The sequence below is a fragment of the Urocitellus parryii genome, chromosome 11, assembly GCF_045843805.1.
Source record: "Urocitellus parryii isolate mUroPar1 chromosome 11, mUroPar1.hap1, whole genome shotgun sequence".
Taxonomy (NCBI): domain Eukaryota; kingdom Metazoa; phylum Chordata; class Mammalia; order Rodentia; family Sciuridae; genus Urocitellus; species Urocitellus parryii.
The window spans coordinates 13,203,789-13,227,398 of NC_135541.1; the positions used below are offsets into that span (position 1 = coordinate 13,203,789).

At 39.0% G+C, this 23,610-nt stretch overlaps 1 protein-coding gene across 3 annotated transcripts in view; it reads right to left on the reverse strand.

Annotated features, from left to right (window-relative positions):
* The window catches only part of Usp48 (ubiquitin specific peptidase 48), a 66,901-nt gene that overhangs the window by 18,103 nt on the left and 25,188 nt on the right, over window positions 1-23,610 (reverse strand). The window contains exons 9-20 of one of the 3 annotated variants that reach the window (XM_026403578.1): window positions 23,490-23,572; window positions 19,806-19,985; window positions 17,596-17,721; window positions 16,788-16,937; window positions 12,313-12,510; window positions 10,644-10,758; window positions 9,454-9,584; window positions 5,712-5,783; window positions 963-1,087; window positions 692-814; window positions 376-437; window positions 11-121 (exon numbers count right to left, since the gene is read on the reverse strand). In XM_026403578.1, the coding sequence (XP_026259363.1) occupies window positions 11-121; window positions 376-437; window positions 692-814; window positions 963-1,087; window positions 5,712-5,783; window positions 9,454-9,584; window positions 10,644-10,758; window positions 12,313-12,510; window positions 16,788-16,937; window positions 17,596-17,721; window positions 19,806-19,985; window positions 23,490-23,572 (1,476 nt within the window). Of the gene's footprint in view, window positions 1-10; window positions 122-375; window positions 438-691; window positions 815-962; window positions 1,088-5,711; window positions 5,784-9,453; window positions 9,585-10,643; window positions 10,759-12,312; window positions 12,511-13,304; window positions 16,938-17,595; window positions 17,725-19,805; window positions 19,986-23,489; window positions 23,573-23,610 lie in introns of those variants that run through there. The other 2 variants (XM_026403577.1, XR_013342137.1) reach the window with 2 other exon arrangements.

Below are 23,610 nucleotides of genomic sequence, written 5' to 3' on the forward strand. Positions count from 1 at the left end.
AGAAACTCACAGTTTAGAATCTTCTTTGGTCATAGAAGAAAATGTAAACATGAGTCCCCCATGGGGACATAGAAGGGCACTGTTCCCAACTGATGACACAGGGCTGCATCTGGTAGGCTTTCTATTCAGAAGAGACAAAGAGGATAAATACCTCATGGACATAAGATTTCTTAAAGAATAATTATTTAAAACTAAGAGATGTATGTAAAAGGGGAATTGGTAATTCAATGTTTCTTGAGATTATTTAACTTAAAAGAAAAATTTCAGTGTATGCTATTAAAATAACCAAGAATGGTACTACAAACACAAACCATGAATGCTTAAAAAAGCACGAGTCAGCTCCAAGAAAGAAAATAGGAAATTTCTGGTTTCTACCTAACAAATTTCCGCCATTCTTCTACAAAGAACTGGGACACAATATAGAGGACATCCGTATCCTAGAACACACACACAAAAAAAAAACCAATCACAAAAAGAACACATTAATTCACCCCATTTTCACAAAAACCCCTCAAAGTACAATGTGGGTTTTTTAATTCAAACTCTACAGTAAAATGGAAATAGCCCCTGCCCAGCAGCAGCATGCCAGAGCCCGGACGGGGCCTTGCACAAGGGGAGGGAGCGCAGCTCTGGGCGGCTGTGAGACGCACTGGGTCCTGGCAAAGGCTTCTGTGTAAGGCATGCGTTATACCTCTGGCCAGTTACTGAGACATGGTCGGTTTTTGTCCTGGAAGAGATTCGGAAGAGAAGTCTTTTGCTCGTTGGCAATCATCTTATGTAAGGCTTCGTTTTCTTCACCTTCTCTTTCTAATATCTGAAAGAGAATGAAGCAATCAACTGTCTCTGCTGACAGCCCTGGCAGGCCTCCTCTGCTCACCCACTGGAGCACACCCCACTTCCCCGGGGACAGGGTGGGGGACACGGGGCGGGCCGCTCCTCTGTGTCAGTGGAGAGCACAGTACCTTGCACTGGGAGCAGCACTCTCTGTAACTTGGAAACTCAGGAGCCTTCGGGAAGTACTGTTGCAGTTTGCTCCAAGCCTCTTTAGAAACAAGTCTTCTTTCATTTTCTGATATGCACAACTCCCCTGATGTTTAAAAACAAACAAACAAACAACAACAACAAAAAAAAAACAAGATAAAAAATGTATTTTTCATTTCTTAAATCTCAGAAAAATTCCAGAAAATCTGTTTCCTAACTCCTCGACTTTAGAGAAATCCATATGTCCTATTTTTTATTTGCAAAAATCTGATTCATTTTGGGTATTGGCACATATACATGCAACAAAAAACAAACAAAAACCCTCTAGATTTTTTATTTCACTTTAATTTTCAAAGAGCTACCCCTGACTCCGATTTTAAATCCTCATTCTAGGCTTGTGGTTGGAGAATCAAGAGACAGAAAACAAGTAAATAACGCAAGAATCATACATTTTAGAACCTTTCTCAATTGGGAGTTCATAACCCACTTCAATCTAATGTATGAAATATGATATGTCATGAGCTTTGTAATGTTGTGAACAACCAATAAAAAAAAAAATAAAAAAAAAAAAAAAAAGAACCTTTCTCCCTGCCATTAAGGCAGCAGTAAAAGGGGGTTGGGCGGGGCAGGGACAACAGAGCCCCGACATTCACAGAACTTCATCTATGCAACACTCAAAGGTCTGTACACTGTTCCCTGGAGACTTCATCGACTACCATTTGATAGTTACTGAAATCATCTTGCATTGAAATGATGGTTGTCACGGTTGGGCAGGCCTCACAGAACTATGGTCTAAGTTACCAATTCAAGCAAGCAATCTACTGATCAATCTGAAACCATCTCCAGTCTGGCTCTAATTTGCTATTTGCAACTTATTTTCAGACCACTGCAACTTTCCAAAATCCCATGAGACAACAAGAATGACTCTAGTCATGAACACCTACATTTTCTCAGATCTCTGGAATGCCAAGGTCATAGCAACCTGAAACCCTAGCAGAGCCTCCTCAGTTTACCACTTCATTGGATACATTTAGCTTTTCAGGGACTTTCTCTCTAATTGTGGTGATGTTTTCCATTCTTTCAGCGGTTCCCAAGAGACAAATTAGTGAACCACACTTCTCTTCAGGCACATGTAAGTTTCCCAAAGCATTTTTCTCTGTGCCTGTTGGCAAGGTACCCATACATGCATTAAGAGTAATAAAGCCAGTGAGTTTCTAAACACCTAATGTGTACCATGCAATATCCAGAGGGATGATCAGAAATGTGACCGTACCATAGTCCAACCACACAGGTCTATCTCATCCACACCCCACAATCCTAACACCTCAAAACGCACCTTCTCAACTTCTAGCCCTCATTTCTTATTGTGCTTTGAATAATCCCAGGAGAAGATGATTGTTTTCATAAATTCATTAGGAGATAAATGAGATTATAATGTATTTTTATAAATTTTTCTGAGAAGGTTGTTCATTTTAACTTCTTGAGATTAAAATCACTTACTCCAAAATGCCTTATTCTCAGGTATCATTAAGGACTCAAGGGGTAGTACACTCGCCTGGCATACGTGCGGCCAGGGTTCGATCCTCAGCACCACATACAAACAAAAATGTTGTGTCCGCCGAAAACTAAAAAAAAAAAAATATTAAAATTCTCTCTCTTAAAAAAAAAAAAAAAAAAAAAGGTGTACATCCCTTGTAGTGACACACAACACAATTAAAAAAAAAAAAGATCAAGATAGACTTGTACAGGGCTGGGGATGTGGCTCAAGCGGAAGCGCGCTCGCCTGGCATGAGTGCAGCCCGGGTTCGATTCTCAGCACCACATACCAACAAAGATGTTGTGTCCGCCAAGAACTAAAAAATAAAAAAAAAAAAAAGATAGACTTGTACAACCTGATTCAGAAAGAACTTCAAGGTTCCCTTTTCCTTAAAAAAAAAAAGAAAAAAAAGAAAGAGAGAGCACTTGCCTGGCAAGCCTAAGGTCCTGGGATTAAGCCCAGCACCAGCCCCCCGGACACCCCCTCCAAACCCCCAAAAGGACTCTTTCTTTGTATTTTTGTGGTATACTCTTATCGGATTCAAAAAAGAAACAATGGCGCGCATGCACACACACTTTAAGGTGTGAATCAGCACAGGGTTAGTGTGTAGCTCAGAGGCAGTGCATGTGCCTAGCATACGCGTTGCTCATAGGAATTGATAGTAGACTCTGAAATTTTTATCTTATTTATTTATTTTTATGCAGTGCTAGTGATTCAAAAGTTAGTGGAAGTTTTTATTTGGGGGGATTGGTGGTTACTGGGGATTGAACCCTGGAGAGCTTTACGACTGTGCTACATCCTAAGTCTTCTTTATATTGTTGTTAATTATTATTTTAAAATGAAACAAGGTCTCCTTAGCTATTAGGGCCTCACTAAGATGCTGAGGCTGACCTTGAACTTGTGATCCTCCTGCCTCAGATTCCTGAGTCACTGGAATTATAGGTGTGAGCCACTGTGCCTGGCCAAAAAGTATTTTAATAAGTCATTTGCTGTAGTCTAAATGGTGATAAATACAAAAATCACTCTAGTTAGCCATGTTTCTAAATTTAACTTTATGTATATATTTACACATATACATATATACACACACACATATTCTTTTTTAAGGGTAGGATTTATTCAAGTGTGAAGAATAGAAACAGAACTCTTGCAGAGACAAGATGGGACCCAAAATTCTGCTGCCCTCTCATTTAACCTACTGATTGTATAATTAGAACAGTGTGTACAACTTCACCACAATCAATTTTTCCATGTAATATACAAAGTTTTAGACATTAGACTAGTAGCCTGCAATAAAAAACATTTAAGTAACATTTCAAGAAAATGCCTACCGAACTCCAACCTTTAAATACTACCTCTCAATAAGATAAAACTAGTCGAGAGGGATGCAAACATAACTGGATATTCTAATACTCAAATCCTTCTGGCAAAAATATGAGTAGACTTTAAAATGAGATTCGATTCTGGATAAACAGACTCCCACCCCATAAAATCTAGTTCATACCATAACAACACTGGCAAAGAACATCCAAAGAGGAATGAAAAAGCCCCCAAACAAGAAGTAAACAACTTTGAAGCAAATGAGGTATAATAAACAAGATTAGTTAAGGCAGGTAGGAGGCTCCTCCCTCCAGAGCGCAGGGGAATGAAGATCCATTGATTGACCATACCTGCCACACTCAAAATAAAAAAGAAACAAAACCTAACAAATTGATCACAAGAATATCCAAGACACTGATGCGTGAGGGTCCGTGGGCGGGACCCGGGGCCTTGTGCGTGCTACATGCACCCACTGAGGGCACCCCCAGCCCAAAGCCAGGTTTCAAAACCATGTTTATCTTCAGTGCCCCCTGAAACAGCATTCAAGAGGTTTTCTTAAATATGGAAAACTACAACAATGAATGAAGAGAACAGAAGTAACAAAAATTTTTAAGGTTAAAAAGATGATGGATGAGACTTTTAAAAAAATTAATTTTAAGTCGGCAAATTGGGAAGCATTCAGATCCACTGTAGTGCATAACCGTCTGCCCCCAACCCAGAAAGCAAGGGCATGTGAAAGTGAAGGAGGGGTTAAAAAACAAAAGTCAGAAAATGGATTAAGTCTATTCAATTCTGGGAGCTATCCCGTGGAAATATCAGATGGCCAAGTATGGCACTGCCTAGGGCCGCCGAGCTCCAGGGGAAGCTCAAGATAGGAGCAGTGCAGGGGCGCTGAGGGGCAGACACTATGCAGGGGGCACCTGAGCTCACTGGGCCCTGCCTCACTTTCTAACCAATCTGCAGACCCTGACATGACAAGAGGTGGGAAGGGAGGGGAGGACGAGGAGAAAGTGGCAGGCTGTTCTGCTGTGGCCAGCTTAGTTGGGCAGCACGAAGCCTGAAATGTGCCACAGCTCTCGGCACAGGTCATGACGCCCTCCCAGGCTCTGAGGTGAGCAACAATGACGTGGAAGCAACACTGACGTGGAAGCACCACTGGAAAAGTCTGTCTCTTTTTGGCTCTCCCTTCCCGTACTATCTACCCATGCTGCCACCACTCAAGCCACCTCCTCTGCACAGCTGTGCTCCTACTGTAGCCTAATGTGAAAAGGACAAATGGGGAAACAAGGTGGACCAATGAGAAGGACTTGGAGACTGGGGATCCAGAGAGTCCCCAATTACCACTCCAGAATGACCCCCACCTAGTTATGTGGGCCACAAATAAAAATAAAAATGTTGCTCACTTAGAAAGCTAAGGTTTAGTGAGGAAATCCAAGTGCCGGGGCTGGGGCTCAGTGGCAGAGCACTTGCCTCGCATGCGTGAGGCACTAGATTCAATACTCTGCACAACATAAAAAATAAATAAGTGAAATAAAGGTATTGTGTCTATCAAATTGGATGAAGGTGCAGAAATGGTAAACAGTCTTCCTACCAAACTCAGAAGTTTTTAACATCACTAGGTGACAAGAAGTCTGCTCCCTAGGGTTTCCTATAAATACAGGTGAAACGGGAGATTATATTTTGTGCAAGGTTAAGAAAAGACATGAAGGACTGACAAGCCAGGCAGGAGAACAGAACGTTAGTGTTGAGCATGGTTCAGATCCAGCACACTACTGCACTGGACCTGGTACCTGGAACAGGTTGGGGACATCACGAAGACATTTCCAATTGGCTAAGGTCAAACTAATAACAGTTTAACATGCTTCCAGCTTACCATGTGGACACAAAATGTCTTCATTAAAATTTAATTCCTCCTCCTCTTCTTTTCTTTCTTCCTTTGATTCATCTAATCAAAAGAAATACAGGTAACTGCTCTCACAGCTGGACTTAAAAGTTCACAGCAGCACACAAGCTATTCCGCACAATTTGGAACAAAGAGAACTTCAAATGATTTTGAAAATTAGATTCAAGTAATTCCTACACAGTTCTGTTCAAAAGTATTATATTTCTCTCCCTTAAAAGGAATGAAAAATACGTCAATGACAGTTAGCTTTTTAATGATTTAGGTTATGCAAAACAATGTGCCTTCTTCCAATGTGAAAAATAATTTACATATCCTATTAATTCTAGTTAAAGTCTGCAGAATATTGTGCTATATACCAAGTTAGTCATCTTCATGACATGTCATTTTCACCTACCTACTCTTTTATGGATTGAAAAGAAAGCTCCAAACACAAACAAAATAAAAACTTTAGCATCAAACATACTATAAAAATTCTGCTTGCTGTTCCTGTTAACATTTCTCTTCCAGTATCTGATTTTCCTGCTTTACCTACACACTAAAGCATTACCAATTAATAGTTATTGTATCTAAAAAGAACAAATCTTAAAAATAAATATTTAAAAAAATAGTCCTTGATGAAATCTGTATTTCTAAAGCAGACTCAGAATAAATTTTATAGTTGTACATTGGGACGATGAATAAAGAAATCTTGAGTATTGGGGATCAGAATAAAATACTCTTTACACATGCAAAGACCACTTGCTAACCAACAAACACCTCTAATGTGGTTACAGATGTAGTGGTGTGGTAGAATGATTACCTATCATGCATGGCCCTGGGTTTGATCCAATCACTGCACAAAAGCAAAGGAAATAAACAAACAAACAAACTCAAGCAGAACCAGGCAGAGTTCTCTGTGGGAGATAAGGCAAAGGAATCATAACTTTGAGGTCAGTATGGGCAACTTAGTGAGACCCTATCTCAAAATAAAATATTTAAAAAGGGCTGGGGATGTGGCTCAGTGGTCCTGGGTTCAATGCTTGGGGTATGGGGTGGGGTGCTAGGGCTGCAGTTAAGTGGTGGAACACCCCTGGGTCCCATCCATAGTACTACAAAACAAGACGAACCGCACACCCCCTGGCGGGGGACACACAGAGAGGAAGAGAGGTTGGGAGGAGGAAGGGGAAATGGGAGGGAGACAGGCAAACAAAACACGTGACCAGATAACTGTTGTCACACACAAATATGAGTAACTAACTTTTCCCACTGAGAAAATGGTCAATCTCAATAATTTTTGAAAAACATAAACCTCAACACTTCTAAGTCATTTTCTTATGTCAGACTTATAAAAATTAATGTGACTGCTATATTGTATTGAAAAAAGAATATAGAAACAAGATCTTTATATACTTTCTGAAGGAGACTCATTAACATGTACCAACGTGTCAATATGTAGCAATTTTCTTTCTTTCCTTAATTTTATTTTTTTAATATTTATTTAGTTGTAGATGAACACACAGTATCTTTATTTATTTTTATGAGGTGCTGAGGATCGAACCCAGTGCTTCACACATGTGAGGGAAGTGCTTGACCACTGAACTACAGCCCAGCCCCTTCCTTTTCTTTTTGATTGAACCCAGGGCCTTATGCAGGTGAGGCAATCACTCTATCAACTGAACTATATTCCTAGCCCACTAGGTAGCAATTTTCTAATCTAATAATTTCTTGTATTTGATCTCAGAAATAATCTGAAAATGTGACAAAAATATAGGTACAAGAATTCACTGCTTCTGATCTTTACATACTAATTATAAAAGGCTGATACAGAATTGGGTAAATAAATATAATACACTCACTCCATGAAATTCAACCAATAAATTTTAAAATAGGCAGGGCTGGGGATGTGGCTCAATGGCCAAATGCCTTGAGTTCAATCCCTGGTAGTCCCCACCACCACCACCACCACCACACAAAAACCTCTATTTATAGTGACTGTGTCTTGTGTGAGGGCTTTGAAGCAGAACATTTTAAAATTTATGCTGTTTCAAGCTTTTAAATTTTCTGAATTGGGAAAGGAGAGAAGCATATTATCTTGAATGCAACCAGAAAAATATTTTTGAGCTAGGCCAACATTCAAGGTGCTTTTTACTTTATTTTTTGTTATTTCTTTTGTAATTGTAGATGGCCAGCATGTTTTATTTTAGTTGTTTATTTTTATGTGGCGCTAAGGACTGAACCCAGTGCCTCACACATGCAAGGCAAGCGTTCTGCCACTGAGTTACAACCCCAGCCTTCATTGTGCTTTTTATTATGGCATCCCACTTTACTTAAAACGAAGACATTGTCATGTGTAGCTAATTAAAAAAAATTAAAATAATTTAAAAAAGAAGAGATTGATATTGATATATAACGAGGCTCAAAGAAACAGCAAACACTCAGCACACACTATCATGGCAATACCTCTAAAACAACTTGCTTTTTCAAAAAGGTCAGGGGGACCCCTGAAATTAATGTTAAATTTATAAATATTTTAACCAAAAGAAAAGGGGCTGACAGGATTGCTCAGTGGTGACCCTCTCTCAACCACAGGAACCCAACCAAGAAGATAGCTCAGAGAGCTGAAGATTCATGATGACTACTGTGGTTTAATTTTCTTAAAAAACATGATAGTAACATGGCATGACCTGTGCCAAATAAATAATATAAAGTTAGAAAATATAAAATGCTTGAGCGTAGAAAGCACCAGATATTTCAATTTAAAAAAAAAGGTTATGAATATTAAGTTATATGGAATATTAAGGTATATGAAAACAAATATATTTGTTTTATTAGGAAATGAGAAATTAAGTGAGGCTGGGCATATTGCTCAGTGGTAGAGCACTTGCCTAGCATATGGGAGGCCTTGAGTTAAAACCCCTATACAATAAAAGAAAAAAAAATAACCTGTGTGGGGGTTATGGCTTAGGGTAACTAAGCTCTAATTCGATGAATATTATCAAATCCCCAGTCTCCATTTTAATCCTAAAATTAATTTCAATGCTTTAATTTCCTTTGTGTACTAAGTGCTGTTTAAAAAATAAAATTTAATGGTTTTGGTTGCAGTTTACACAATTTCGTATTTGAAAACATTTTCAGATTTCTCAGGTGTCTCTGAAGAACTTACAAGCAAGCACCTATTTGAAAGCTGCCCTCTCTCCCAGTGGAAAGCACACAAGTTCACGTGCATTTTCTTGACCAGGGCAACCCATGAGTGTGGCACCTAAACCAGAAACTAAAATGTACTGAGCTGATAAAGCCTCTGCAATATGCAACAGACTCCCTAGAGCTCGGCCAATGTCAAGCATAACTGGTCATAAATGAATTCCACATGGAAAGGAATCTGCTGACTTTCAAAAGTTGACAGATCTCTTATTTATCTGAGCACCGTGGAACACAACTTTAATCCCAGTGACTGGGAAGGCTGAGAAAGGAGGATTGCAAGTTTGAGGCCAGCCTTGGCAACGTAATTGAGACTGTGTCCAAACAAAAAATAAAAAGGACTGTGGGATATAGCTCAATGGAAAAAGGTCCCAGGGTTCAACCCCCAGTACCTACCAAGAACAAACTTTTGATTTGCCCTTGCCTCTTTTTGAGATATTTAGATTGAATAAAAAAAAAATGTCTTGAAATTACATAGATGGGTATTAAACCAACTTTACCATAAACAGACATGTTCAATTTCACAATGAGGTACCTTTACTGAAGGTGCTGCCGTTCACTTTCCCGTTGCTTTGGTCTGCTTCACCATCTGGTTCGTCTAGTTGCTCAAGCGCTAGCTGGCGCCAACTCCGCAAGGAGGATTTCCCCACCCAAAATCCATCAGTGCTGTGGAACATAGTGAATGTTAGAATCATCCTAATGTTCTCCTCCATTCTAGGTCTGTGAAGGCCACACCAAAAAGAATCACATTCAAAATCAGCTGCGGTGCAGTTTTCCTTAACCCACCTCCTCATTTTGGCCAGCTCAGGCCTCACTACACGGACCTGCAGGTATCCAACAGCTTGTTTCCATCCTATTCTACTTCTCCTACCTCCTATTTACATTTATACTAATTGAGCCAATTACATAGGCACATTCTTTACTTGGTTCTACTCCTGTTCACACAGCTGTGCATTCTAGCTGCCGCGCAGAACTCCACTACGCCTGCACCTGCACCATAGCACATCACTCAGCAGGCTGTTTGTGAAATGACCCAAGATAGTCAACTATATTAATCCTCATTGGAGAGAAATTAACTTATTTCTCAAATTATCAAAATTCCATCCATTAATGATGTCCCTGAGCACAAAGGTGCCCTATAGGTGGGGCCCAGCATACTCCAATGTGCTGACCTTCTCTGAAGAGATGCCCCACTGGGCTCCAGTGATTGCCATCCTACTTCAACCTCCCACAGGGGCTCAGTGCCAGCCACTTCACAGGCTTCACAGAAGAAGGGGACTGAGCAGCCCCCACCCCAACAGGGCTTCAGACCCACATTCTGCTCCTTCCTCCCCAGTGGATGGAAGCCGCAAAGAGCGGCTGACTTGACACTCATGTTGTCACTAGGCCACTAATAACTGCACAACTTAACTTTTGATCTAGTTTTGCCATCTACTTCAACCTTCTTTTGAAAACCCAAACTCTGGGCTGGGGATGTGGCTCAAGCAGTAGCACGCTCGCCTGGCATGCGTGTAGCCCGGGTTCAATTCTCAGCACCACATACCAACAAAGATGTTGTGTCCGCCAAGAACTTATAAATAAATATTAAAAATTCTCTCTCTCTCCTCTCTCACTCTCTCTTTAAAAAAAAAGAAAGAAAAGAAAACCCAAACTCTTTTTAATAAGATGTTTCGTTATTACTTCTAGATTTTCAGTTTATCATGATCAATGTGCTGTGCAACGTACCCCTTTACTGTTGCTTTTAGAAGATTATTAACAGTTTTGTAATCTTCATTTAGCTGGTTCTTCAGGCGTAATACACGACAGCGCTCAACTACACATTCCTTACACAGGGCTTTCACTGCAAGCGAGAAAGAGTGAAAAGAAACACTTCATTTACACACACGCTTCCTTTGGAAAAGGCTGTAGACACTTCATAAACAGGGGGATTCTAAACTATGACAAACTTTGGCAATATAGCACACGGGTATATATCTTAAATTACTTTGGTGATTTAGGTTTCAAGACAGCAACTGTTACCTATAAGAAGAGACAAAATGTTTTAGTCTGCTCTAGTTACTTAAAAACAAAGTATAATACATTACAAGGTTTAAATGCAAATTTGATGATAATCAAATAATTAAGGCTGCGGGAAGTCATTACATCTGACAACTATAAATAGAAGGACCTTTGTATCCAGGTGATCCTCTAAGCAGAGAATACTAAAGGAAAAAGAAACAAAGGGCCTGACTGAAATATGCAAAACTTCAAGGAATCATATGAAGTGATTCTATGGAAAGACATTTCCATTGCTGTTTGTTCCTTTGAACAGCTTATTAATTTCACCAGATTTAGAATGGAAATTTAGAAAGCAAAACTCCAGGTGTGTATATAAGGACTGAAGTCTGTAGCTAAATGTCAGTTAAGAGTAACTTATAGCCAGGCACAGTGGCGCACACCTATAATCCCAGCGGCTCAGGAGACTGAGGCAGGAAGATCATGAGTTCAAAGCCAGCCTCAGCAAAAGCAAGGCACTAAGCAACTCAGTGAGACCCTGTCTCTAAATAAAATTCAGAAAAGGTCGAGTTTTCAATTCAATTCCCAGCACCAAAAAAAAAAAAAAAAGGAAAGAAAGTTGTACACAATCAGAAAACAGCATTTACTTCAGAAAGAGGGAGGATGTTGTGCCTCCTTTATAATCCAGAGGGACCAGTGTTGCCAGTTCTTCACTGAAAATAAAATGTTTCAAGGAAAGTAAGCAGAACCAAGAGGTTACAGACACCTGGCTATACAGAGATCTACCATTCAAGGTAAAATCAAGCATTTACTACTTGTAAACTAAGTAACAACCAGCAGCGTAGATGGTTGCCTGAGTACCATTCCACAGCCTGTCAGAAATCCCCTAGAGCCTGGGAGGACTGGGATATAGAATCGACCAAAGTTTCAAATACTTTGAAGAGAATAATGGAAACCCACAAACTACCACAAGACAGTTTTCTCTAAAGGGTCCTATTTTGTTTACTTGGTACAGTGGGGGTCGGAGGGGGCATCAAATAAACTTCCTCTAATAACACTGCTAAACATCTACTTTATTTCACAAATCCTTCTTCCAAATTATAGGAACACTTGGTCTAATTGTGTCAAATCACCAGACCCCAATTCATGAGGCCCACATGCACTCTTTTTCTTTTTTTCTATACCAGGGATTGAACCAGTCAGGGGCGACTGACCACTAAGTCACATCCCCAGCCTGTTTTTATTTTTGCTAAGTTACTTAAGGCCTCACAACCTTGCTGGGGTTGACTTTGAACTTGCAATTCTCCTGCTCGGCCTCCCAAGCCATTTGGATTATAGGCGTGCACCATGGTGCCTGGCCCACGTGAACTGTAGATGCTGAAAAGATATCTGGAGTTACCAGTTAGTCTTGGGCCTCCTCCGTATCTACTGTAGAAAATGTCAGCAGCATACTCAGATATTCTCTTCATAATTGAAATTTTGTCAGGGTGAAGCTTGTCGTGGGAGCACAGGCAAGCATGATTATCAATAGGCTTGGTGGGTGTCGACTCATCCAGCCACTTCTGAAGCCATTCCAGGGAGACAAACTCATATGGCTCTGAGGAAGAAAGCAACAGAAAGACACTATGTATTTTTACAGTGTTTGTACTAAAACATATAGTCACTTTCCTCAAAAGACAATGCACTGTACAAAGTTAGCAAAATCAGTAGGATCATTGCTCAGAGTGGTCTAAGGAGCAAGGCGAAGCCCCAATTAATCATCTCCTCTGCTTTAGGGGCCAGTGTCTGCACAGCACCCTATGAGATCGGCTGGTATTATTAACCCCATTCTACAAGACGCATCCACACAGAGAAGTGTCTTGCTTCATAGCACAGCAGAGCTTTGATCAGGACACCCTTGTGTGGAAACTACAAGTCATGCTCCACACTGGCTCATAAATCACACAACTTCATCCCTCACTATGTTTATTTCATCAATTACTTTTATAAACACTTTTCACGAATGCGTGATATACATTTGAAAATTTAAAAAGAAACAAGGCTGAGCTCCAAGTTAGCAATTATCGTCCTTGACAGTTACAACCGCATTTTACAAGCCTATTGCAACTACTGACTTTTCTGCATCCAAAATAATATTGGTGTCAATTAAAAAAAGTTATATCCCCCTTCAAAATCCATGTCATGATCCATTCATCTCATTATTATTTCAAGAAAGTAACATTTTAAACAAGTTCCAGGGTAAAGTACACTGGAAGTGAATTATGATCAATTTTTCAGTTGCAAAAATTTAAAACCAAACATCTCAAAACGAATTTGAATTTGGAGAAAGGGAATCCCAGCATTCCCTAAAAGTCAAAATTAAAAATAAAGGGACAGCTTTTGATTACTTACAAAGGTCTCCAGTGAGTCCCAGCATAAAACATAGAAGAAAACATACAGAGGTTGAATTCACATGTTTGTATTAGATGCTACTTTTGGTGTGATCTGAGGGACATATGCTTCAATACAAAGCTATTTTGACCAACTTTACACTTCTAAGAGTTATATGTCTAGAAAACTAACTCCCACTGTAGACTTGTCAGTCTTTACAAAATCAAAATGTGGAACTGTCAGATCTCTATTTGAGCTAAAACTGGATATCATCAAGGAGCTTTCAACTGGGAGGCTCTAAGATGGGCACTGGAGGAAGAGCACAGGACCTCCTGTTGGGACCAAAGTCTAATCCAAGTTCTGCCAATGAGAAACTGAACTTGAGCAAGTCACTTAAACTCTATGCTTCAGGTCTTTTATTTGTAAAATGAAGGTAATAATACCTGCCTTCTACCTACCTCACAGGGATGTTGTTGAGTGTAAAAGATAAGATATATGAAGCATTTTGAGCTTTTTGGAAGGAAAGAGATATAGAAAAGTTAATTATGCATTCACACAACATATAAACCAGAAGACCTTAAGATGTGGTATAGGTCACATAGTTCTGGCATCCTATAACATGGTAAGATCAATTATTTTCTAAACACCTCCAATTTTTTATTTGTCATTTATGCAGTTTAACCTGCAAGGACAGAGCACACTGGGTATATCTCAAGAATGTAAAGATAAATGAGCCACTAAGAGGGAAATAAAAGGCTCAGCATCTCTAATCTCGCCCCAGGTATATCACAGAGATTAAAATTATGAGTCATCTGAAGACTCTCAAAGAAGGGTAAATCAGATTATGATACAGAGCAACTATTCAAGAAAATTTACTAGGTGTTCTGATCTACCCAGGCTAGAGAGAGTGAAGAGAGGGCAATGTCTACTTTGCCAATTGAAATAATAAAACCATCAGAAACTACTCATTATAAGGAAAGGAAATATAGGAAAATTCAAGTGTATGTAATTCCTTTCCCAGGAAGTATCTGCTGGAATCCAGGCCCACGATGACCTTAAACACCTATGAGTCAAAAAGGCAGGTACTTTTAACATCTTCCAATCCCCTGTTAGAGACCTATTGAAAACTTCCAAACAAAGCTTATGGTTCTAGCTTTTAAATAGGTCAATATAAGATACAAAATTTTATAAAAAGTATGCATGGTTTTATAGTAAGAACAGAAGAGAGCAGAAACTGGGTCCACATAGTGATCTAACACCACACTGATTATTAACTCAGCCATTTTCCAGATTTCATTTTAGTGTGCTGGGGGACCCATGAAAGAAGAGTGGCTGTGTTCACAAGGTCTTTCCATTTTCAATTTATTTTTCAGAACTGTATGGATCTCTCCAAGAGTGTCCCTGAGAACAGGGGTATAGCACAAGGCTTATTTACACAAGACAGACTTTGCTTGTGGCAAAATTATTATACTACAAATGTTTCTCTCCCTAAAAAAAGACTCAGTAGCAAAGCCCTCAAAGGTGGCCCCTAGTATTTTTCATTCAGTCAACTGCTAAAGTATTGCCTTCCAAAGGCATGCAGCCAACTCCCAGGAAGGAATCCACTCTCATGGTCAAGGTGAGGATACCAGACTGTATGTCATCTCAGTGCTTGAACCAGAAGAGCAACTGTTAAAACATTTACTGAAGGGAGATATAACAAAACAAAACCCCAAAAAAACCCCTCTGAACCAAAGTTTAAAAAAATTTTTTTTGGAATGCAACAAATTTTCTTTTGGAAAGATACAAGCCTAGAACAATCACAGTATCAAAGATATTTGAACAGTCACAGTACCAAAAATATTTGAAACACTTTACCTAGAAATAATTTAAGTATGTTTCAAACTAAATAATTAAATAACAAGAGCCAAAGGGTTCATATCCTCAGAGATGTTAGGATAATTGGCCCTTTAAAAAATATGTTCACAAACATTTAGAAAATGCATAATGAAGACTTTGGCAGCACAAAACCATGGTCACTGACTTTGAGATTTTTACATCATTTTAAGGACAATGTTACTTCCCACAATGCAAATTATTACTAATGGACAAAAAATATATATATAAACCTTGTAGTTGATAAAAGTATAGATAACATGGAGAAATACTCTAAAAACATAAGCACAGGTTCTTATACACTAACTAAAACAGCCATGGGAAGCACAGTGATAATTTGACATATAACATCTTTGGACTGTATAGTTTATAGAGTGGTTCACAATATTCACAGCATTTCTTTCTTTCTTTCTTTTTTCTTTGTTTAGTGCTGGAATCGAACTCAGGGCCTCTTGCGAGCCAGGTAAGCAGTCTACCACTGAGCTACACCCCCAGCCCTCACAACAGCATGTCACTTTAGATCCAGGAAGTCTTTTTCTCTTGTGCAGAATTCAGGAAACTGTGAATCAAGTTCAGAAAACAGATTTCTAGGTCCCAACTCCTTTGAACAAGGCGGATAAATTTAGGTGTGAATCATGGGTTCCTTTCCAAATAATTTCCTGTTGAATTATCAGTCCAATTCTTTAGGATAATCCCAACCCTCGAACAGCGTTCAAGTAACAGGTTACAAAGAAGGGTCAGAATCAAATGAAGAAGCAGTTTGAAAAGAACTTTTTTTTTAAGGTGCTGGGGATTGAACCCAGGGGCTTGCGCATGCTAGGCAAGAGCTCTTCCACTGAGCTAAACCCTAGCCCCTAGAAAGATTTTTAAAAAGCTATTGTTAAGGCAATTTGTAATCATCTTTGTTTAAAGGTGTAACTGTAATTGAAAAATTAAGAGATCAAAAAGAGAAAACCATAAGTGCAAGCTGCCTAGAACCGAGTTGTCTTCCATCAGCTACAATTAGATATGGGGAACTCATGTCTGTGAAATGACAAATATAACTTATAACCAAAGGCATGTTAGCCTTCAAAAGGTTGGTTTCCTTTTTGAGACACTGCATACATTTGGATAAACAGTAAAAAAGGATGGCTGGATTATGTGCACTAATCAATGAACTAGAAAACTATTCTACCCCCCTTGTAACATTTGGTAATAAATTTCAAGTTAATCAAATACTATAAAAATCATATTCATAAAAAATATGCCTATTAATACTATTAGGGCACAAAATATGCAAAGAAAAAAACCAGACAAACTGCTTCCAGAGTAATGCAATTAGATAATTTTTTAGAAACAAATGCGTATCTCACCAAGTGGAAAAATCTACAGAAGTCACGCCTGCAAAGTGCTGGCCTACACCTTACAATTTATTAACAGCTTCCCAATTTTAAAGTACATGTTAATGAGAACTGTAGGGAATGCTACACATCATGTTATTACTGGTTTACATAGTAATTTCAAACGTATAAACTGCTTAAGTGGGGTATAGAAAGGGCAGGAAAAAGTCTGCTCAGATACATTTTTTGTGAACATAAACAACACAAGGCACTTAATGACAACAGTGCTGTCCTAGAATATCTTACAGACCAGCTCCAGCAGGTAACCTTTGGTACAGCTCCTTAACCTCTTCGTGTTTTGCTTTTCCTTTATCCACACTTTGCTTACGCATCTCAGCCATTTCAATACACCATTCCTCAAACTTGGAATTATCCCGATCTACCAGCTCTTGAAGAAAGGCTATTCAAAACAAAAAGACAAAAAAAAACCTTTATAATTCAGGTAGTAATGTGGATAAAGATATCAAGTATCAGCTAAAGTTTTGGAGACAACTTCCTACTATGGTCTCCCATTCTGGTAGAAACCGTCAATAACATTAGAAAAATCCCCTTCTACCTACTACTACTACATGTGTTTGTGTGTGTGTGTGTGTGTGTGTGTGTGTGTGTGTGTGTGTGTGTGTAATTACTCCCCAGGGCCTTGTACATGCCAAGCAAGCAGTCTAGCAACTAAACTATATCCCCTGCTCCCCACCTACTTCTCTATGACATGCCAGTCACCTAGAACCACCAAATGACTCAAAAACACCACTTTGAAACGGATGATGCCACAGAGGTTGGCACAGAACTAGGAAAGCCAACAGAAGACTGCCTTGGGCAGTTAGTAACTCTTTGCTCTATAAACTGAACAAGATAAAACCAAAAGTCCTGATTACCTTTGTAATTGTTTAAAGACTGCTTCTGCCTTTCTTTGGAGTGGGGGTGGGGAAGGTAACGGAACAGTCCTAAGGATCTTTATTTCAAAAGCTCAGTACTTTAAAGGAATCTCTGCTTATCATTAACCTTTGATCATGTCATTCCTAAACACATTCCTGGTATGATCCAGGGAAAGGGATTACCTGGAACTTCAACCATCGTGTTGGGCTTTTCTTGTGTCTGCAGTCGATAAACCAACATGTATGCATTTCGAGAGCAATGCGTTCCTTTGCCACACTTTGGTTTTCGGGTCTGGGACTTAGAAGGTTCTGCTGAGGTAGAAAAAAACAGAAGAAGACTTAACTAGAATGCCCTCAGTCTATTTGTTTATCATTGTGGTTGGGGCACTGTAAAAACAATTCCAAAGATACTTTAACATGAATCTAATAAAACATTCAAAGTCCATAGCAGGTTCTTAAGAACTACTTAAATTTATGGTGAAAAATGAAGGATTTTTAAAAACGCAAAGGGAAACAAAAGTTGTTCACCATTCTTCCACATAATACCTGAGTAAAAAAAGTTGGAAGAACACTATACTACTGTAGGGAGCACACAGAGGAAAGTAAAAATGTTCATCTCCACCTGAAGAACATCATTACCTTCTATAACACAGAATATAAAATAACTCAAACAAGTTCAGGATGGAATACAGTTATGAATGTTGAAGGCATTTTTTTTCTCCCTTTTGTGCACCAGGGATTGAACCCAGAGTATCTATCACACATGCTAAAATAAGTGATCTACCACTGAGCTACCTTCTAACATTTTAGGACTACCTACATGTAGAAGATAGGACAACATAAAGGGACTTTTAATCCTATAACTCTGACTAAAATGAGTATTAATGAAGACTCAAATAGCTGGGTGCCAAGGCATATGCCTGTAATCCCAGCAATTGGGGTGGTCAAGGTAGGAAGATTCCAAGTTCAATGCCAGCCTCAGCAACTTAGCAAGACCCAGTCTCAAAATTAAAATTAAAAAGGACTGGAGATTCAGCTCAGTGGTTAAGTACCACTGGGTTCAATCTCTGGATCAAAAAACAAAACAAAACACACTGAAGGGGCTGGGGTTATGGCTCAAGCGGTAGCGCGCTCGCCTGGCATGCGTGTGGCCCGGGTTCGATCCTCAGCACCACATACAAAGGGTTGTGTCTGCTGAAAACTAAAAAATAAATATTAAAATTCTCTCTCTCTCTCTCTCAGAAAAAAAAAAAAAAAAAAAAACACTGAAAAGTGAGGCATACATACTTACAAAGATATAACTCAATTGTGTTCCCAGGAAGAATCCCACAATAAAAAAAGTATAAATGGGGGATGGGCTTATAGCTCAGTGTAGAGTGCCTGCCTAGTACATGTGAGGTACTGGATTCTATCCTCAGCACCACATGAATAAATAAAGGTATTGTGTCCATCTACAGCTAAAAAATAAGAAAATTTAAAAATATATACAATGATTATTAAGAACTGAGTATTCCCTATGTAAAACAGGAAGATTGCTAAAAGTCTATGAGCATGTAAATGTGATTTAAAGTTAGAAATTCCTTCTCCAGAATGTAGTCGGAGCCTGAGTGGACACAGAGACAATCACATGCCTTGGGAGCACCCTAACTGCCAATGCTCCTCCCTGTGGACACCAAGGAAATCGGGCTCTAACCCATTAAACAGTGGTGGCAGGGGACTCAGGCCTACTCCCATTCCTTTTCTCCTGTTCAGATTCCTTGACCCAAATGACACGAGGGGAAGTTGTCGAAACGCTCGGGTGAGATGGCTCTACCTGGAAAGGGTGTCCACAACTCGGGAAGTAAACGGGTACTTTGGCCAAAGACAATGGAGACAAGGAGAGCTCTGCAAGGAGCTTTTTTCCACAGATTGGCCACTGCACAACACCAGGCAGCTGCTCCCAGAGGCACCACATCACACTTGAGGAGGGACAACACACTCAACAGGGAAGAGGAGACACGAAGAATGAAGCCCTCTTTCCCAGAATTAAATATCTTGACCCAAGGAAAAGAACAAATCCTCCAACACGGAGTATACTCTTCATCTTTTTCAGCTTAATTCCCACAATCCTCACCTGCCCCATGAAATAAACCTGGTAAGAGAAAAATTAATTATTTGCTATTGAGTTTTCCTGAAAACATGATATTATGGAACCATCTCTACAGGAAAACAAGTTTTCTTTTAAAAGCAGACATTAATAAGAAAAACTTTCAGTGATTTTGCAAACACTTCAATGCAGATATCCTTGATAGTCCACGACAATCTTGGGCCATAATAATGTATCACAAATATTTCCAGTTAAAAAAAAAAATAAGTTATATTTTAAAAGGGCACTCACAACTTAAAGGTTTTACCTAGATCTTCCTCAATCCCTAGTTGTAATTTCTTCCCCTCCATCTTTTCAATATCTTCATCATTAAATTTATACCATTCCCCAGACTGTGGATCTTTCACATGGGCGATGTAGTGGCCGGAATAAGCACTCACTCCTCTGTGTATGAGGACTGCACTGAGTTCATAGGCGTAAGACCCACCTACAGAAGGAGAGAGAACATAAAGAAATGTCAGCTAACAATATTTCTTATATGCAAACTTGAGTCTACCAAAATTCAAAGCATGTCACCTAAGATTTAAAAAAAAAAAAACAACTTTTTAGTTTTACAAAGTAATGTAGAAGACAGCATCTTAACAGCATGCCCTTGGGATCTCCATTCCCTCTATAAATTATACCGGTGGATATTACAGAATTCTATAAATTCTACCAATGTCTTCTGAGCAGTGCGGTTGATAAGTTACCCAGCAGCCTAGCTGTGCTACACACTTAAAGAAAACTGCTGCTACTCTCCATGCTACAAATATTGGTTAAAAATCACAACAATCAGATGTAATAGTAAAATGAAAAGACTATCATTAAAAGATAAATGTACAAAAAGACTGGGGGGAAGTAATTAAGAAATTTTGCTTTCAAAACAGGCAAGCCATTGGTCAAAGAGTACAAATTTCTAGTTATGATAAGATTAAGTTCTAGGGATCTCAAATAGCATGGGAGATGAGACGTGTAAATTAACTCCATGGTGCTAAATATTAGTTTCACAAAACACATGTATCATAAGACAGTATATCTTAAGGTCATACAATTTTATTTTTCCATTATGCTTCAGTAAAGCTGGAAAAAAAATAAAATATAAACATGTGTAGGCAAGACAATTAGAAAAGATAAGATGACACTGTTTGGTCAATGCTATCTCTCATCCTACAGCAAGAAGTTCCAATAGAATTTTGATTCAGGAGGAAAAAAAAAAAAGAGAAAACATTGAGAATTATGGTGAATCTGCACCGAGATTTCTTCATAAGATTTTTACATTCTGATGCCATTTTAAAAAAATAAAACCAGCAAATCACAGCCTTTATGTTATACATGTGATTTATTCAAGAAAACACTATATGTGTGCATCAAAATTTTAGCAATAGCCAGGCTTGGTGGCGAACATCTAAAATACCAGAGACTTGGGAGGCTCAGTCAGGAGGTGGTAAGCAACTCAGTGAGACTCTGTTCTCTAAATAAATTACAAAATAGGGGCTGGAGATATGACTCAGTGGTCAAGTGCCAGTGAGTTCAATTCCTACCACCCTGGACCCTGCCAAAAATTTTTTGGCAGTGATTGAACACAGTTGTGCATAACGGTCACCCCAATAATTTACGAGGCTGGAAAAAGAGGTTCACATGCCTAACAACTCAAGGAATACCCTCAGCAACTTTGTGAGACTTTGTCTCAAGGTTAAAATATAAAGGACTAGGGATACAGCTGAGTTGGAGCACCCTTGGGTTCAATAACCAATACAAAAAGGGGAAAAAAAAGGATAACGTATGCTTTATTAAAAATCAGAATAAGGCTGGAGTTTTGGCTCAAGTAGTAGACAGCTCACCTAGCATGTGTGAGGCACTGGGTTTGATCCTGAGCACCACATAAAAGTAAAATGAAGGTATTGTGTCCACTTACAACTAAAAAATATATATTAAGAACCAGAAAAAGAGGCCAGGCGTGGTGGCACATGCCTGTAATCCCAGCAGCTCAGGAAGATGAAGCAGGAGAATCACAGATTTAAAGCCAGCCTCAGCAATTTAATGAAGCAGAAAGCAACCTAGTGACCCTGTCTCCAAAAAAAAAAAAAAAAAAGAAAGAAAAAAGGAATGGGGATGTGCTCAGTTGCTAAGTGTCCCTGGGTTCGGTCTCTGGCTTGAAAGAAATTGGGGGGTAGGGACCAACAGAAAGGGGGGCTGAAATTACCTTGATGGCAGAACAAGAACATACATCTAGCTTAAGTGAAGTCTGGTTCCATCCCCAGCACTACAAAATAAAAATAGAATCCAGGGATGCACACCTATAAGCCTGGCTACTCAGGAAGCAGAGGCAAGAAGAGCAAGAGTTCAAGGACAGCCTGGGCAACTAAGACAGACAATGTGAAAACAAAAAATAAAAAGGGTTAGGGGTACAGCTCAGTTGTAGAGCGTTCCTGGTATAGTCAGTCAAGTCAAAATTGATTTCACAACCAATTTCTGGACTCTAAAAGCCAATAACCCAACAGACTTCCCTAATTCCACACAATAACCTGAAGAATGGAGACAAGACGCAAACTAGGTGAAGTATCCAGAGCCACATTCATTCATTCAATGAATATAACAACAATGAGGCCAAGAAGCAATGCTTGTAGCAATTTCCTTCTGTGGATGTGCAAAATTTAATCCACAGTATTGACAAAGCATCATATCTGAAAGCTTATTTATTTATTCAACACAATCTTCCCCAAAACTTCAATTTCTTTAAAAGTTTTTTTTTTCCTGCTTATTTCTATTCTAAGCTGCCTCAATATTCTGGGGGGCAAAGGAGAATTTGTTGAATGCTTTAAAATTACATTAGTAGTAAGAACAAGTTAGAAGAAAAATGGTCCTTCTAATCAAGGCAAGAGCAACAAAAGTATGTTTTCTCTAACAGAAACCATCCGCCTGATAAAATAAATAGAACCCTCCCCAGAAAAAGGAGCAAAAATTGGTTCTTGTTCAAACTATACACAGCAACCCAGGACATGTCAGCAGTTACAAGATGAGGAATTACAGCAGAAACACTGGAACTATGTCACATAACGTTTCTTTTCTTTTTTAATATTTATTTTTTTAGTTTTAGGTGGACACAATATCTTGATTTTATTTTTATGAGGTGCCGAGAATCGAACCCAGTGCCTCACACATGCTCGGCGAGTGCACTACCACTTGAGCCACATCCCCAACCCCGCCACATAACATTTCTAATAAAGCAGGTTTTGTTTCTTTCTTTCTTTCTTTCTTTTAGCAAAATGTGAACAGGACCGAGGGTGTAGATAGTGCTTCTTAGCACCAAAATCGAAAACAAAAGTGAAAGTAAGCATAAAACTCTAATGAGGACTCACAGACAACAATATTCAGACTAAGGTAGTAAGCATGGATTCAGAAATAAGTAAAATACCCTTTCCATTTTTCCAAATTATTTGTTTTTCTCAGTCCTGGGGATTGAACTGGGAGACCTCATCACTAAGCTTTACCACCAACCACTCACTGATTTGTTATTTTGACATGGGGTCTTGCAAAGTTGTCCAGGCTAGATTTCAACTTAACCATCCGCCTGCCTCAGGCCCCCAAGAGGATGTGATTCCTGGCTACAAATTAAATTGCCTTTAATCATGTCAGTGTTGATGAAACACCTAATGTTTACTCTGTGCTTACTCACAGAAAATGGAAATAACTGGACTAGGGTTGTGGAACAGTAGTAGAGCACTTGCCTACCATGTATGAGGCACTGGGTCCAATTCTCAGCACCACATAATAATTAAGTAAATAAAAAAAGAAAATGGAAACTAACATCTTGTCTGACCTCATAAAACATCTGTTCCCAGACAGATTAGCAAACAGAAATTACCAGTAAATTGTTACTCAATATTTATCAGAATATAGATTACAAGCTCTAATCTCCCTCATAATTTTTACTGCTTGGTAAATATATTACCTTTATGTTCCACATAAGGCTCCATATCCAAAATTTCTGAGAAGCCAATGTAGGTATTCAGCTTTTTTTTATGTCCAGTTTGCCTAATAAAGAGGAAAGCCAGTTATATTTAAAACACTCA